General features: G+C 55.1%; 1 protein-coding gene across 3 annotated transcripts in view; it reads right to left on the bottom strand.

The window, feature by feature from the left end:
• Positions 1–134: 134 nt before the first annotated feature.
• SUN2 (Sad1 and UNC84 domain containing 2) overlaps positions 135–17,054 on the bottom strand; it is a 32,693-nt gene continuing 15,773 nt past the window's right edge. For 2 of the 3 annotated variants that reach the window (XM_011978852.1, XM_011978853.1), the window contains exons 3-18: positions 16,562–16,737; positions 16,253–16,390; positions 15,616–15,711; positions 15,157–15,250; positions 14,109–14,179; positions 11,117–11,241; positions 7,759–8,013; positions 6,937–7,014; positions 6,426–6,469; positions 5,662–5,827; positions 5,114–5,335; positions 4,736–4,820; positions 4,271–4,386; positions 3,986–4,153; positions 3,575–3,667; positions 135–1,800 (exon numbers count right to left, since the gene is read on the bottom strand). In XM_011978852.1, coding sequence (XP_011834242.1) covers positions 1,687–1,800; positions 3,575–3,667; positions 3,986–4,153; positions 4,271–4,386; positions 4,736–4,820; positions 5,114–5,335; positions 5,662–5,827; positions 6,426–6,469; positions 6,937–7,014; positions 7,759–8,013; positions 11,117–11,241; positions 14,109–14,179; positions 15,157–15,250; positions 15,616–15,711; positions 16,253–16,390; positions 16,562–16,737 — 2,041 coding nt within the window. In that variant the 3' untranslated portion in view covers positions 135–1,686. The remainder of the gene's footprint in view (positions 1,801–3,574; positions 3,668–3,985; positions 4,154–4,270; positions 4,387–4,735; positions 4,821–5,113; positions 5,336–5,661; positions 5,828–6,425; positions 6,470–6,936; positions 7,015–7,758; positions 8,014–11,116; positions 11,242–14,108; positions 14,180–15,156; positions 15,251–15,615; positions 15,712–16,252; positions 16,391–16,561; positions 16,738–17,054) is intronic. The other variant, XM_011978854.1, reaches the window with a different exon arrangement.

The raw sequence follows: 17,054 nt of genomic DNA, 5'->3' as shown, positions 1-17,054 counted from the left end.
CCCTAGGTGATGTGCAAAGGTCATTTCCTCATCTGCCCAAGAGCAGCTGCCCTAGGTGATGTGCAAAGGTCATTTCCTCATCTGCCCAAGAGCAGGTGCCCTAGGTAATATGCAAAAGCCACATGTAGGCCACATCCCACAGCTCTTGGGCATCATTTATTTTTTGCATAGGCATAAATTAGGATCTGGAGATAAAAAACTTAAGAACCAATAGTGCAGCATTTGTGACAGAAGAGCGCAAAACAAAGCCTGGCTGCCTCGGGATGGAGCAGGCGCAGCCTCACCACCACTGCATCCAGCCTCATGCTCCAGAGTGGATTTGAGGCTCGGCACTGCAGTGAAGGGGCCTGCCTGCCTTTTTGCCCCTTCCCCGCAGCCGGACCACCAGACACAGCTGGAACCAGTGCCCCAGGCCCCTCTCCATGACCAGGAACAAGAAACTGAGTATCACCCAGTGCCCCACAGAACGGGGCTAGGAATCAAGCCCTTAGCTTTTCAGTTAGAAAAACAGACCTTGAAAAATATATACATAATACAGTGGGGCCTGCTGGCTGTAAAAGTCCCCTCCTCCCCCTTCCCTACCCAGGGTAACTTCTGCCAGCCTCTTCCCCCAGCTCCCACCAACTGCCCCCCAGAGAACAAACTAGAAGGGCCACTACCTGAACAAGAGCTGCAAGAGCCCAAGGGGGCAGCCTGAGCAGAGGGCCCTTACATCAGGGCCTGGTTAGATCGGGGGGGCCAGTGCAGACAGACCTCCCACCCCGATACCCTGAACGTCCCCACGAGAGCCCAGGAGTTCCATGCTCCCCACTCTTCTTGCTAACCCCAGATGCTAATGGCCCCAAAGGTCTAGGTCTCTGTATCCCAGGAGAATGTGGAAAGCAAGCTTGGGCACTGGCAGGTCCTAGCAGGAATGGGGAGCAGGGTGCTCCCAACCTAGCATCAGGAGAGAGAAAAGCATGACTGTCCCCAGCAGAGGGGAAGCCTACAGGGTTGGCCCTGGGCCCCTTAGAAGATCACAGGAGCCAGTCCCCTTTAGGGCACAAGAAGCGCCATGGCGCACTGCTACTCTACCCGGGACAAATACTTTTTGTCGAAGCCCCTCAGGCACCCTGTGGTTCAGGCTTCCCTAAGTGGAGGGCACTAAACTTGTAGGAGAGCTGGGCAGCTCTACATCAGGCGCTTCCTACCTGGGGAAAGTCCCATCCTGCCCTGGAGCTGAGCACCCTCCTCCCAGAGGGCCTCGCTTCCCTGCCCCGGGGCAGAGGCAGCTCACCTAGTCTAGGCCCTAGCTCGCCCCTCCCACAGCCCTGGCACCTGCTTCATCCATAGGCCTCCCTGCAGCAGCTCCCGGGCACCAGCCCCCAACCCCAGGCAACACCAGTCAGGTCTCACCTCTCCCAACGTCCCAGACCCCCACGATATGCTACATATATACACACTCCCAGGATGGGAAGCAGACGCCACGGGCACGGAGGGAAGGAAGAAGGAAGCTGCTGGATCCTGCTGACCTCCTCGGGCCAGCTGCTGCTCAGTAGACTCTGCCCATCCTTCTCATCTGCATGGGGCCACAGGCTCCTCTCTTGTGCTCCTGGAAGTCAGAGCGCTGAGCAAGCGTGTGGGGGAAGCGGTGGGGTGCTGTTCACCCACTCCCAGGTGGCTGGCAGCAGGCACCAGAAAGCGGGGCTAGTGGGCAGGCTCCCCATGCACTCTGAAGCGGTAGATGCAGGTGTACTCCGGGTGGCCCCAGTTAGTCAGGATCCGCAGCTCCACCACCTGGTATGTGGCCATCGAAGGGGCCTGGGTAGAGAAGAAAAGGGATTAAGAGCATCAGAGACCTGAGGCCTCACTGACAGACAAGGTGGGAAGGGGAGACAGCCTCGCCTAGGGCCAGATGGCTCCCCTGCTCCTCCCCTGGGGCTCTGCAGAGAACCGGGCTTCAAAAGCTCCGATCTTTAGTCTCCCAAGCAGTGTTTCCAGCCAGTGGGCTGAGGGGCCACCTGTAGCATGATTCATCTGAAGCCGGAATGAATTCATCCACAATCGCTTTTTTATTGTGATCAACAGATAGAACCACCTTCATAGAGGGCTTATAGATGCTGATGTGTGGCACACTTGATTCCTTTCTCAAGCGACCATCAGGCCTCTGTCTAGCGACAGTGTTGGGAACAGTGTTAGCAGCATATCTTACCTGGGCAGATGCCACAGGCCTACCATACTGCTGGCTTGTCCCTTCTCTCTGGCACGTCATTCTGTCCTCTACCCTGTTTTTTTTTGAGACAGGGTCTTGCTCTGTCGCCCAGGCTGGAGTGCAGTGGTGTGATCACAGTTCACTGCCTCAACCTTCTGGGCTCAAGGGTTAGCCTCCCCAGTAGCTGCGACCACAGGTGCCCGCCAACGCACCCGGCTAAATTTTTAAACATTTTTTGTAGAGATGGGATCTCACTGTGTTCACCAGGCTGGTCTTGAACTCCTGGGCTCAAGCAATCCCCTTGCCTTGGCCTTGCAAAGTGCTGGGATTATAGGCATGAGCCACCTCTTCTGGTCTCTATACTTTCCTAAAGAGAAATCCCAACCTCTCTCAAAGCCTAGTTGCCACCTCAGAGCTGATGACAACTCAGTTCTTTCTGGCTCCCCTGACAGCTCCACCGGACTGTCCCATAGGTGCTTCAGACTCAGCCAGACCTGCCCCCTGCTCCGCATCAGCCCCCTTCCCAGTTGCTTCTTCCTCCCACCCCATCCAACCTGACATTCACGACCCTCCCTGATACTTCTTTGTCCTCAATCCCAGCGCCCCTCTCCCCCACCTATCCTGTTCTGGCTGCTTCCCCGCAACCACTTCCTGACGAGTCTCCCAGGCCCAGGCTCGCCCCCTTTGAGTCATATAGTGATGTTAGTCAAACGGACACAGCTTTGTCACCTGAAACACAGCACTGCCTCCCCCAGGCCCCTGAGGGCTGAATTCCTGCCTCTGCGGCCTCCTCTTCCTGCCACTGTCCCTTGTCCACCTCCCACTATCCCCCTGCAACCCAATTTTTCACTCCAGGACGCCCCCGGTGTGGGGCTTAGGCCACTGGTTTGTTCAAATGCAGGCTCTTGGGTCCTGTCAGCCCTAAGGAACCAGAGTCTCCTGGGGTGGAGACTGGGAATCTGCATTTCTAACTGACCTAGGAGATCCAATGCCCACTGAAGTCTCAGCCACGTGCACTGCCTGAGGCCCCAGCTGGCCTTGGGAGAATGCCCGCACCCTGGCACGTGCTGGCGGTGGCCCCTCAGATGCCTCCCCCAGCCTTTCTCTCCTGGCCACCCAACCCCTCCTGTGTAAAGCCTGCCTCCTGGTGTCCTTTTCCAGGAAGCTTCCCTTATGCTGCCCTTCTGGAAGGTGCCTTCCCCTCTGCTGACATCTGCAGGATGTGCCTTACACCCCATTTGGATGTCACATCTTGAGCCGTGGGAAAGGAGGGCAGGGCTTCCCTCTCTGCACCCCATGCCCAGCAGGGTAAGTGTCCAGGGAGCGCCTGCTGCCTGGATGGGCAGTTTGCGCTGCTTTTGCTAGCACAGCAGAATCCCGTACCTGAAAGTGAAACGTCTGAATAGGCTCGCCATCCTGATCGTAAGTGAACTTGCCAAGGAGTGTCCCCTCCTGCTGCAGGTCTTCATCAAACCCCTGCAAAGAGAGCGAAGGGCAGTGGGGAGGGGCTGGAGCAGGGAGAACACCCCTCCCCACTCCAGTGCCTGCTCCGCCCAGCCAGAAGGTCAGGCACTAGCGTGGCCTATGACAAGTCACTTAACTCTCTTGTGCCAGTTTCTGCCTCCAAAGCCTGAGGTAACACGGACTGAAGCGCTGTCTCCCACCCTGGCTCCTCCCTTCCAAATCCACTCCCCTCCCTCCCAGTCCAAGGGTGACCCTGACTTGATCCTCAGTAGAGAGGCCCACAGGATCCTCCTGCAGCCCCTCTGGCCCCACCACGGGACAGATACTCACAAAGATGGCGAAGTCCTTGGGAGCACTGGAGATGGTGCTGTTGGGTGACAAGGCCTTGGGCACATGCTCTAAGGTAACAGCTGTGGGGCGGATGCGAGCAGAGAGGCGGACCACGGCGAAGCCCTGGGGCCCCTGGAAGGCCCAGCAGTTGCCTGGGTGCACATCTGGCTGGAGGAGCAGAAAGTCATGTCAGACAGGGCCCTGAGTCTAGCTCTTGCTGACCCCGGATGGGACCGGCCCCCAGTGTGCTCAGAGCCCCTGCTACTGTGCTTGCCAGGTGCCCACCTGGAGGATGACTCGGGGTGACTGGGAGTGGTACCACAGGGGGATGCCGAAGAGGCTGAGGAGGGCCGTCTTGGTCTCGTAGGTCTCGGAACATCGGGTGCTGATGACGCTGGCCCCTGAGACAGGAGAGGAAGGCAGGGTGAACTCCCGCACGGCAGGAGGGCCCAGCTCAGGCCATTGGCTGTCTCCTCGCGGAGGGTGGACGGCAGATGCCCCAGGCCTAGTCTTTAACCCTAACCCAGACGCTCAGAGCAGCTTTAAAGGTCAGCCTCTCCCCAGCCCAGGATGGTGCTCGGTACATCCTGACTTCCCTGAATTGCCACTTGCCTTTTGGGGGTTCTAGGTTGGGTAACCTGCTGATCCTGAGCTTTGCTCGCTCTGCCCCACCACCAACCTGGTAGGTGCCAGGGGACTGGCCATTGTGGGGCCCAGGACAAGGTAAAGCGAGGAAAGCAGGGTACGTACCTCCTGACTCCAGGGCGTAGTCTGCCAGCCCGATGCGGTCTTCACTGTAGCGCTGCAGGGCCTGCTTCACGATGCGGTGCACCTGCTGCAATGCGGGCACCAGGAGACAGTTGTGGCAGGGAGCAGACACGTCCCCTGTCACCTCGTGGCCATGGGCCAAGGACCCATGGGCTGACCCCTTCTAGGCTTGCACTGTGCTGGTGCCCAGGCAGATGTGGGCACACTGCCACCCACCCATGCCGGCCCCACAGCATGCAGAGCCTCCTGCTTGGCACTTCCATTGTGGAACCTGCCAGGGAGCTGGCAGTGTGGGACTGTCCAGGGCTCCCAGGGAGGAGAGCTGTGGGTGGGTGTGTGGAGGGGGCATGTGGGCCTCACCTCCTCTGTCACTCCAATCACACCTTCTTTCTGCAGTGTCACGCCCAGGGAGGCTGCGGCTTCCCTGGCCGACTTGCCCTGCATCTCCGCCACATGGGTGAGGATCTTGCTCTCCAGCTCTCGCAGCTGAGCTTGCATCTCCTCTCTCTGAAGGAGCCCCACGCGGCCCCCTCCACCTCGGGCAAGGAACTGACTGATCCAGGCTGGGAACTGAGATTCCACCTAAAGGAACCAAAAAGGGTGTCACCCTGGGGGGCTTGCAGGGACAGCAGGAGCTGCTATGACAGGGTCAGTGCTTAGCTGGATAGCAGGGATAGGGTAGGACGGAGGCCACTGGAGGAGACTTATAAACACTCTCCATGGGCACTGACAGAAAAACAGGAAGAATGCCTGTCAATGAGAGCCCACATGTGCCAAGGCCAGCGCCACAGTCTCTTGGGCATAACAGAGGCTGCAGGGGCAAGGGGTGCCTGCTTTGCAGGCCCCAGGACATGTGGTCTCAGAGGAGGAGGAGAGGGACCAGCAGGGCCCTGGTGGTTCCCACTCACGTCGTCCCGCACGGCCTGGATCTGCTGGGGCAGCAAGCCCACTTCATCTGCCACTAAGCTCTGCTTCAGCGCCAGAGCCGCCAGCTCCTGCTGCAGGCCGGCCAGCTGGTCCTCCAGCCGCCTCAGCTCCTTCACAGAGCTCTCCCGGAAGGACTCCTGGGTCATGCTGGTCCCAGAGAGAGAAAAGTAAGCCTCAGATCTCTTTGGTGGGAGGTAAGGCCACACCGAAGAAGAAAGAGGACCCCCTAGTGGATTCCTGTCCTGACAGCGGGTGTCCAGCACTCATCGTGAACCTGAGAAGGGGCAAGGCCTCTCCTGGGGGTTCTGGCTGCAGAACACAGTGCAGGTGCCCAGGAACTGGCCTGCCTGTGCCAAGGAGCTAATTCTGAGCCTGCTCCCTTTCTGAGCCCAGAGTCCATAATTTACTCTGCCTCAGCCTCTCACATCTTCCACAAGCATGGACATCTGGGGCATGAGAAGGCGGTTATGTGAGGCTGTAAGAAAGGATGCTATGTCTATAAATGAATCCAGGTCCTCTCACAGGGCCTGCCCCCCGCCCTCAGGACCCCCCTGCTAACCTCCATGGCACCTCAAAGACAGGCCCTGGACAGGGGTCCTGAGCTGGGCTTCAGCCCCTCCCCACAACCCTCTGCTTGGCAAGACAATCAGAACTCTCTGCTCTGGGGCTCTGCTCCCCAGTCCTGCCTGGAGAGTGGGTGGGACTGGGGAGGAGCAGGCCGAGGCCAGCTGGTGGTGCCCAGTACCTTTGCCACTCTGACTTCAGCTGCTGGATGCGAGCTTCGGACTCCTGTGTAGGAAGAAGAGACAAACACAAGAAATGCCCAGCTCAGAAATTGGTGTTCCAAGCTCAGAAATTGGTGTTCCAGAGTAGGATCTGCTGTCTGTTAGCGTCTTTGCTTAACCACACCCCTGCCCAAGGTGTAGTTGCTGACCCCTGCAGCAAAAATCAAACTGGCCTCCTGGTCAAAGCCCTCATGAGTCTCATCCATGTCTAACATACTGAGGTATCCGTTCACCCACACTCAGCACGTGCACACCAGCATGGCAGGCCGCTGTGCCCTGGCACACGCCAGGGAGCCCCTGCGCAGCTCTCCAACTAAGGGGTCAGGGGTCAAACAGAGAAGTCAGAGGAGGGCACACCCCTCCCTATGCAACACCCAAGCAGTCCCTTTGGAAGGGCTGAGGGGTCCGAGGTGAACATGTTGGATGGGGTCAGGACCCGGTCACAGGCCCTGAGTGCCCAAGCCCACTGACCTGGGAGGCCCGGACGATCTTCTTGAAGAGGTCTTCTGAGTCTTGCTGATGCTCTGCTCTCAGGGCAGACAGTTCTTCCTGTCAGACAGCAGTGAGAGGACAGGTCTGACAGAGTCATGCTTATAGGGACCCTTATGACTAGGAAGTGGTGGAACTGGAATTCAGACAAGGTGTTTGCTTCCAAAGCCCTGGCCGGCTCTCAGCCTTCAGGCTACATTGCTTCTCTGAACCACGCAAGACTCCTGCTTCATCTCCACTGCACACCTGTGTGGTGTCAGACACCATGCTGGGGCCTTCTACTCACACAGCTCACTATGGGGGTGGGGGAGACACGATGGCCTCCATCAAAGAGGAGGAAACTGAGGCTTAGAGAAGGTGAGGAAGCCTGGCGTGGTGGCTCATGCCTGTAATCCCAGGACTTTGGAAGGCCAAGGCGGGGAGATCACTTGAGTTCAGGAGTTCGAGACCAGCCTGGCCAACATGGTGAAACCCTGTCTCTACTAAAAATACAAAAAAATTAGCTGGATGTGGTGGTGCACGCCTGTAATCCAGCTACTCGGGAGGCTGAGGCAGGAGAATCACTTGAACCCGGGAGGCACAGGTTGCAGTGAGTCGAGATCACGCCACTACACTCCAGGCTGGGTGACAGAGTGAGACCTTGTCTCCAAAAAAAAAAAAAAAGAAGAAAAAGAGAAGGGGATTAACTGCCAAATGGCAGAGCTGTCTGATCCCAAATGGCACTTGTTCTCTCTCTTGCTGGCCACCTTCAGGCGTTCCTAGGGGTGTCACCCACCTCCCACCCTGAGGTATTCCGCCTCCTACCTGGATGCGAGCAGCAGCTTCCCTGCGGAAATCCTCCTTCAGGGCAGCCTCACGGCGGCTCACCAGCCCCTCCAGCAGTGCCAGGGTGTCCTCGTGGCTCAGGCCACCACCACCTCCCTGGCCAGGAGCCCCTTGCCGCAGCTCCAGACGTTCCAGCCGCATGGCCTCCTTCTGCCAGTTGGAGGAAAATTCAGCAGCAAGAGCTTCCAGACGCCGCTCCAGCGAGTGTACTCGGGACATAACACGCTGCTCAGCCTGGCAGGGCGGAGAGAGAGCCACTGAGTGAGGGACCCTTGGATGACAGTGCTTCCCAAAGACCACCCCGACACAGCCAACACAGAAAGAAAGGGAAAAGATTCCAGAGATATTCCAGCATAAGTCCATGCAGGGCCAGCTGGAGGTCATAGGCAGGGGCTGCCGACCCCTGAGCTGGGGGTGCCGGGAGCCAGGGATCACTGGGTGCTGGTCACAGAGGAGGGTCCCTGAGGACACAGTACAGAAGTCTGATCCCAGAGGAGGAAGGAAGGTGGGCTGGGGAGAAGGTCTGAGTGCAGCGACGGTCCAAGAGGAGGACTGGAAGCTTCAGGATGGCTGCAGGGGGCCATGGACCCTGCTGGCTTGAAGCTCACTCCTTCCCCGCCTCCTGCAGGGGCAGGGGAGCCAGGGCTGTGAGTTCAGCCTGTGGACTCTCAATGGCTTTCACTCTTTTCCTAGGCAACTATGGCTAAGAGACAGAATAATTGGAAAATATGTTCTTTTTCCTCTTTAGCAGGATGCCCCACAGAGAAAATGGAATAAATGTCATTTGGACTGAGGGTGGCATTTGATAGTGTGTCATGAATTTGAGAACGTTGTTGGCTTAACAACAAAATCATTGCCAAGAGAAGTGATAAAAACTGTCAAATAAAGGGCAGGGAGCTACTGAGCAGCAGAGGTTCTGAGTTTTAGAAATTTTGGTTTTTAAATAGGTGCTACATTTGCATGACTCAAGCACACAAACAGGCTGGATGTGGTGGCTCACGCCTGTAATCGCAGCACTTTGGGAGGCCGAGGCTGGTGGATCACCTGAGGTCAGAAGTTCGAGACCAGCCTGGCCAATATGGGGAACCCCTGTCTCTACTAAATATACAAAAATTAGCTGGGGATGGTAGCAGGCTCCTATAATCCCAGCTACTCAGGAGGCTGAGGCAGGAGAATCGCTTGAACCCGGGTGGTGGAGGCTGTAGTGAGATGAGATCGTGCCACTGTGCTTTAGTCTGGGCAAAAAGAGCAAGACTCTGTCTCAAAAAAAAAAAAAAAAGCCCACAGAAACCAGCAAAAAATCCTCTGCCCCATCCCCCTAGTTGCCTCACCACCAGCCCCTCCCAGACCAGGAAGCTGTTTTTATTTTAACTTCATGCAAATGTTGCTAATACAAGATATATTATTATTATTTTTTTTACTCACTCTTTTTTTTTTACAGAAGAGATGGCTCTGAAATTGAACTGTATTTAATGTCTTTAATGGTGAAAAAAGGAAAAGTCATAGATGACATGTCATTATTTTGTAAAATAATAAGATCATGGTCTGGTACTCACTTTGGCAGCACATATAATAAAATTGGAAAGATCATGGTCTGGAAAGTAATATATACAAAAATAGATGGTTAAACATATGATACTGGTTGGATGCGGTGGGTCACGCCTGTAATCCCAGCACTATGGGAGGCCAAGGCGGGTGGACCATGAGGTCAGGAGATAGAGACCATCCTGGCCAACATGGTGAAACCCTGTCTCTACTAAAAAATAAAAAAAATTAGCTGGGCATGGTGGCACGCGCCTGTAGTCCCAGCTACTCGGGAGGCTGAGGCAGGAGAATGGCTTGAACCCGGGAGGTGGAGGTTGTAGTGAGCCGAGATCGTGGCACTGCACTCCAGCCTGGGTGACACAGCAAGCCTCTGTCTCAAAAAAAAAAAAAAAAAAAAGTGATAACATGCCAGGTGCAGTGACTCATGCCTGTAATCCCAGCACTTTGGAAGGCTGAGGCAGGAGGATTGCTTGAAGCCAGGAGTTCAAGACCAGCCTGGACAACATAGTGAGACCCTGTCTCTACAAAAATTTTTTTTTAAAAATTAGACAGACATGGTGATGCACACCTGTAGTCCTAGCTACTTGGCAGGCTGATGTAGGAGGATCGCTTGAGCCTGGGAGTTCAAGGTTACAATGAGTTATGATTGTACCACTGCACTCCAGCCTGGACAACAGAATGAGACCCTGTCTCAAACAATTTTTGAATGAATAATAAAAATATGATGCCAAGTTAAATTCAGTGAGGTGTAAGTGCAAGTCAAATAACTATAATTAGAAAATGAAAAGTTTTATTAAAAATACAGACAGGGACTCACTGTGTTGCCTAGGTTAGTCTCGAACTCCTGGCCTTAAGTGATCCTCCCACCTTGGCCTCCAAAGTGCTGAGATTACAGGTGTGAGCCACCAGGCCTGGCCTAGAGGTTTAAATTGTCAGTATCAGGACCTGTGCTCACCTTGCTTTCTGGTTATGCTAACTGCAGGCTCCTTGAGGGCACAGCCTGGGCCTGATTCATCTGACTCTGGCAGATTATAAAAATGGCCACTATTCCTCACTTCTCCCTGCAGCTGCACCTCTGCCATGCGACCTTGTGCGTTCTCTTGCTGAGAGGTGAAGTCTATTTCCCTCTCCTTGTATCTGGATTTGGCTCTGAGATTTGCTGTAGCCAACAGAATGTGGTGGGAATGATGGTGTACTGGTTCTGGATCAAGGCCTCAAAGGTCTGGCTGCCTTGGTTCTCTCTTGAAACCTTGCCTGGGTGTGGTAAGAAACAGCTGGGGCTAGCCTGCCGGGTAAGCAAAGTGCACATGGAGTACAGCTGTCCTAGGCAAGGGCCTCGGCCAGCTGGCCCCCAGCTGACCCTGCCAGCCAACTGCAGACAGACAGATCCACACAGGCAAGTACGAGCCCAGCCAAGATTGCCTCTCTTTTCTCAGACCAGAAAGACCACCCAGATAACCCACAGACTCATGAACTAATCAAATGCTTGTAGTTTTAAGCCACTGCTTTTAGGGGAGGATTATCTGTGGTAAGAGGTAACTGACTGGGATATTACCTTAGTCATAGAAGGTGCTCAGTAACTATTCGTGAAACAGTATCAAAAAGGAACAAAGTAGACAAGACAATTTTTTGGATTCCTTTTCTTTCTGTTTTCTGTGCTTCGTAGGGTGGCAACTAACAGTTCGCCTCAGCTTTGTGTATACGGTGTGAGGCAGGCTGAGGGCGCACCCATCACTTTCACTTCACCTAATTATTGCTAAACTCTTGGGAGCTACCACCCTTAGAGACTCACCTGGAAATGTGACGAGTCTCTGGATTCCCAGCCCTCATCCTGCCTCCTGCTGTCCTTCGCTGCCCACCAGGAAACCAAAGCAGGGTGGAATGTCTGCAGCCCATAGGGGTAGAAATACCAAGCGCCTGTGCACAGGGGAGAGGGTGTTACCCCAGCTGGGCCTCCAGCAAGAGGCACGTGCCAAGGAGGATGGCTGCCTGATCCCTGCCAGTGCTCGTGGCCTGTCCCACTCGTGGAGCTGTGCCCTTCCAGAAGCATCAGAGGGATGCAGATGCCCCCATTCTCTGAGGGGGCAACTTCCACCCGACAACCTCAGAGTGTATTCATTCTCACACTCCCGCGGGAATCCTTCATCTTTCTATAAATGGGAAAACTTGGAGGAAACATTTTGAACGAGTTAGGGATGATCCAGGGTACAGCCCAGAGGACCTGATGGTGGTTCTCAGCCCTGTCTGGACGTCAGAATCACCTGGGGAGCTTTTAGTACCACCAGGTCTGGCCCTGCCCTCTGAAGAGCAAGCTAATTGGCCTGGGGTGGGGCCCCTGTTTAGATGGGTTTGTAAACCTCCCTGGTGACTGTCATGGGCTGCCATGGCTGAGAATCACTGAAAGCACCACCCCCTCTAAGAGAGGCTGCTCGCTGCCCAGACATGAGCACCAAGCTGCAGCCACACAGACATGTTCGTTCTGTTGTCAGGGCCATCTGTTTGAGACTTGTTTACTCCTGAGCTCTGGGGCAGGTGGCGGGGGAGTGGGAGAGGGAGGGCTTTCTGTCCTGATAAACCTCCATTTGCTACTCAAGCACCAGCGGTTGGCAGGTGCAAAAGGAAGCTCATGCTCGTGGGGCTTGAAGTTCAGTGTGGACATGGCCCTCATGCACACGCTCCCTGAACAGGTCACTCAGCCCCCTCCACTCGCATTTCCACGTGATAGGTTCACAGCACTGACTACAGCAACCCCACGAGGCCACGGTGAAGCTCAAATTAAACTGAGATAATGCATGGGAAAGTGCTCTCTGGGTACATTGCTATGCAATTATAAAGAATCACTGGGCCAGGCGCGGTGGCTCACGCCTGTAATCCCAGCACTTTGGGAGTCCGAGGCAGGCAGATCACAAGGTCAGGAGACCGAGACCATGGTGAAACCCTGTCTCTACTAAAAATACAAAAAATTAGCCAGGCACGGTGGCGGGCACCTGTAGTCCCAGCTACTCAGGAAGCTGAGGCAGGAGAATGGTGTGAACCCGGGAGGCGGAGCTTGCAGTGAGCCAAGATTACGCCACTGCACTCCAGCCTGGGTGACAGAACGAGACTCCGTCTCAAAAAAATAATAATCATCATCATCACTGACTGGGCGCAGTGGCTCAGGCCTGTAATCCCAGCACTTTGGGAAGCCGAGGGAGGTTGATCACTTGAGTTCAGGAGTTTGAGACCAGACTGGCCAACATGGCGAAACTCTGTCTCTACTAAAAATATAAAAATTAGCTGGGTGTGGTGGCATGCACCTGTAATCCCAGCTACTCGGGAGGCTGAGGCAGGAGAATTGCTTGAACCCAGGAGGCAGAGGTTGCAGTGAGCCAAGATTGTGCCACTGAACTTGAGCCTGGGCGACAGAGCAAAACTCTGTCTCAAAAAAAGGGAGGCATTATTATTATTTTAAGGGTGGTGCTCAGTTTCCACTGGATATGAAACAGCTGTTCTTGTAATAGCAAACACAAAAAGGAAGCTAACTTTTGGAAAAGTGTTGTACCCTGTTATTAATAAAAGAAATACAAGTTAAATGATACTAAGCTTATTAAACGAACTCTCAAGAGATAATAAAACACAATCTTTAATTGGTACAGTCATTAAAATTGAGCTGAGAGTCACACAGGCAATTCATATGAAACTAGCAAAGCTGTCAAGTGAAAAGCTGAACACAAAATGCCTATATAAACAAGAAAGGGCTGGGTGCAGTGGCTCACACCTGTAATCCCAACACTTTGGGAGGCCAAGGCGGGTGGATCACTTGAGGTCAGGAGTTCGAGACCAGCCTGGCCAACATGGTAAAACCCCCGTCTCTACTAAAAATACAAAAAATTAGCCGTGAATGGTACTGCGTGCCTGTAATCCCAGCTACTTGGGAGGCTGAGGTGGGAGGATCACCTGAGCTCAGAAGGTCAAGGCTGCAGTGAGCTGTGTTCATGCCACTGCACTTCAGCCTAGGTGACAGAGCAAGACTTTGTCTCAAAACAAACAAAAAACCAAGGCAGGCCTGTGCTAGCGCCTGGGATGATTCAGGGCAGCTGGTAAGTGACTGGTGTAAAAAGAGGCACTTATGGCCGGGCGCGGTGGCTCATGCCTGTAATCCCAGCACTTTGGGAGGCCAAAGCGGGCGGATCACCTGAGGTCAGGAGTTCGAGACCAGACTGACCAACATGGAGAAACCCCATCTCTACTAAAAATACAAAATTAGCTGGGTGTGTTGGCACATGCCTGTAATCCCAGCTACTCGGGAGGCTGAGGCAGGCGAATCACTTGAACCTGAGAGGTGGAGGTTGTAGTGAGCTGAGATCGCGCCATTGCACTCCAGCCTGGGCAACAAGAGCAAAACTCCGTCCAAAAAAAAAAAAAAGCATGTATTTCCCTTTGCTGCTTCATTGTTTTTACTTTAAAGACAGCTCAAGATTTAACTTCATCTTGTAAAAATAACTCCCTCACAGCCGATGTCCCTGTTGGAGTGGAGGGAGGATGACTGCTAATGATAACGGGAGAGCATCCCACTCTTCACCCAATGCTGCAGCACTAGGGTGTGCTCCTGCCCAGGGCGGCGAAAAGGAGGCTCAGGAGAGGTGGGGAGGGTCATGCAGAGATGATCCAGGGTCCAGAACTCAGGCCCTGCCCAGGCACGGGCTCACCCCACCCCATCCTGCCCCTTCCCTGCCTGCCAAGGGTCACCACCCTCTGGTGACCACATCTCTGCGGCTCCCTCCACTCTCCCCAGGCAGGCTCACCATACGTCAGGCACGTCAGCAAGAGCAGCGGCAGCAGGAACCAGAGGAACGTCTTCAGGGACGAGAAGCGCCTAGACCACATGGAAGGGCAGGACAGGGGAGGCAGAGGTGTGAGGGGAGCTCCAGGCCTCCACGTTCCACCCAGGGAGTACCCTGAGATGTTTTCCTGGGTGCTGAACTAGAGCTAAGGAGGATAGCTTTGAGCTTCTCACCATGCCAGGGCCAGCCTGGACACATCAGAGCCTTTCCTGCTGGGCAGGTCTTAGAGTGATGGGACAATTTTTACTGAATTTTACTGATGTTATTAAAAATAGTGTGGTCTTTGAAAAACTCGAAAATTTTTATTTGGACAGGTCCTCTAAGTATGCAAATATAGAAAAAAAGTAACTCCTTAAATAATAACAAGGAACCTGTTTTTGGTGACACAAACCCATCCTTGCCCCTTGTTTCAGTGTGGCCAGCTGTCCTCTCTGCCCAGACCTGGACTGTGGCCAGAGGGATCCTGACTTCTGGGTTCCGTGTTCTTTCTTCTGCCAAGTCCTGGTTCTGCTGGTTTAGCGACTTGGGGAATGAACCCATAGCATCCTCAGGCAGAGCCTCTTTGTGGCTCTGACCATGAGTGGGGAACTCGGGAGGTTAGACTGTCCCAGGCCCAGGAAGGAAGATGGACTTTCTGGGAAACCCCACTTCTTGCCTGGAGTCAGTGGGCCTCCCCTGCAGGAGGAAAGCCATCATGTGTCTGAGAGCCAGGCACAGCTGGACTAGGGTGGTGTTTAGTTGAATGTGTCCAAGAAGAAACAATCCATGCTCTGGAATCCTGTCTCGAAGGGCTATCGATTTGGGGAGAAAAACCTGAAAACCTGACTCTGAGTCTATCCTCTGTCAGGCTGGGGTGGGCTGTGGGGAGGCTACTCCGTGATCACTAATGAAAGGTCCAGGGAAACTGGGGAAAACCCTCAGAGAATTGAACATTATAGGTTGACACACTTTATCAGTCCCTTCACCCCAGGGCCTTGTGATTGATTGGCAAGGGTGGAGTCTCGCTCACCTGGTTAAAACGAAGACGTCAAGGAGGGAGGCAGCTGTGGTCAGGCGGTACCAGGTGGTGCCAGCCCACCAGTAGAGAAGTCTGAAGAGCCGGCCTAGAAGAATGACCATCAAGCCTAAGGCTCCACATGGTGGTTGGGGGCACCACTCCCTTGTCCCGTCTGTCGTCCTCCCTGCCCCCACCCCACCTCCACCTGCCAGTATGCCTCTGTCCTGCCCTACCAGGACCCAGCTCCTGGGATCCCACCTGCTCACACCCTCTGTCCTGCTCTGCAGCTGCTCCTTCCCTTCCACGCGAGGGGGTCCCCACAGCCCTGGGCTCCCAGTGATTATTTTAGAATGACCTTTCCCCGACAGTCCTACAGTCTCTCTGCATGGGCAGGATGCCCAGCTGCAGAGAGATGGGTAAGAAAGCACTACCACCAAGAATGGAAGTAACTGGGCACGGCTTGCAGCCCACCTGGCGAAGTGGCCACCATCCAGAGTAAGGAGCCTGCCCGTGAGACGGCGTTCCGGAGCCGTGAGCCGGAACTCTGCTGGTCCGCATCCGAGTAGCCTGCGGGGAATGAGGACACTGGCTCAGTCTCTGTCACTTTCAAGCCTCCTCCTTCACTGTCTTCTGTGAGCCAAGACCAGAAGTCACCTATCCTCCTTCACATCCCCGCAGCCCCACACAGACCATTCTGTTTCCTCTGACAGCTTCCTGTTTGCATCCCTCTCCTCACCAGCCACCCCTCAAGCTTCTGTTCAGAACTAGATGATGGGGTCTGACATGCACACCACTCAGAATGACTGAGCACCCACCGTGTGTGGAGCCCCACGGGAAAGTGCTGGAATGGGCCTGAATGCAAGGGTGTTGGCCTTAGGTTGCCACAGACTTGTGGGGTGGGGAGGACAGAGAAGTGAGGGGCGGTCACAGCCTAGGGTGCCAGGGGCCACTGCAGGCCAGGCTGGAGCACATCCAGCGCCGGGCGTGGGAGAGGCAGTGTGCCTGCCACACGCTGCCCTCTCTCCAGCTCCCCGGGGCTCTCCGCCCAGCCTTCCTGAGGCTTCTCAGCAGCCTCGGATCTGCTTGGGAGGGAGGAAGCATCACCTACCCATGTAGTCGTCCTCAGAGGAGTAGCCCGAGGAAGAGCCCAGGAAGTCCTCAGCGGCCTTGCGCCCCACGAGCCCGCTGGCCCTGCTGCTCTCCGAGCCGCCTGTGCCTCTCCTCCTCCGCACCCGCAGGTCCTCGCCTGTGCAGGGAAGAACCAGGGGCTCTTCTGGGCCTCCAAGAGCTTCTGAAAAGTGGGGCCTGGGCAGAGAGGTGCTCTGAGGAGGGAATCCCGGGGACTGCAGGGGACACTGTGAGGAGTATCTCGCAGGAGGTAGAGGAAGCAAAGCCCCAGGAGAAGAGGGCCACTCACCCCAGTCGGCATCACCGTGCAGTTCCTCCAGGGCGCTCCTGGGCGGGAACGCGGTGCCGATGTAGGACTCACGGACCAGCGACTCACTGTAGTAGGAGGTGTGTGCATCAGAGGATGGGCCCAGCTGTGGTGCTGGGGACAGGCGCTTCATGTTGCTGGATTTCCTCTTCAAGGTCCTGTGGGACAACCGTGAGGACAGAGGCAGGGAGCAGGGAGGTGAGCCCAGCCAGAAGCATGAAGGAAAGCCACAGCCTGCAGCCCTGCCTAGTGCAGGTTCCCTTGTTGCTAGGCAACTTGCAGCTGCCATTCCCCTGACTCTTCCAATGCTGGCACTTCCTCTCCTGTTATCTCTGAATCTCACCAGCAGATGGGCAAGACAGGGAGCGGCAGCTAGGGATGGAGCCAGATTCAAACTTTAAAACCCACTGAAACCAGACAGACCTGGCCTGGCCTTGGAGCTAGCCAAAGCCTCAGGGCCTGTCCTCGGGCCCCA

The sequence above is a fragment of the Mandrillus leucophaeus genome, unplaced genomic scaffold, assembly GCF_000951045.1.
Source record: "Mandrillus leucophaeus isolate KB7577 unplaced genomic scaffold, Mleu.le_1.0 Scaffold2, whole genome shotgun sequence".
NCBI classification, from domain to species: Eukaryota; Metazoa; Chordata; class Mammalia; order Primates; family Cercopithecidae; genus Mandrillus; species Mandrillus leucophaeus.
This window is presented reverse-complemented; position numbering and strand designations above follow the sequence as displayed.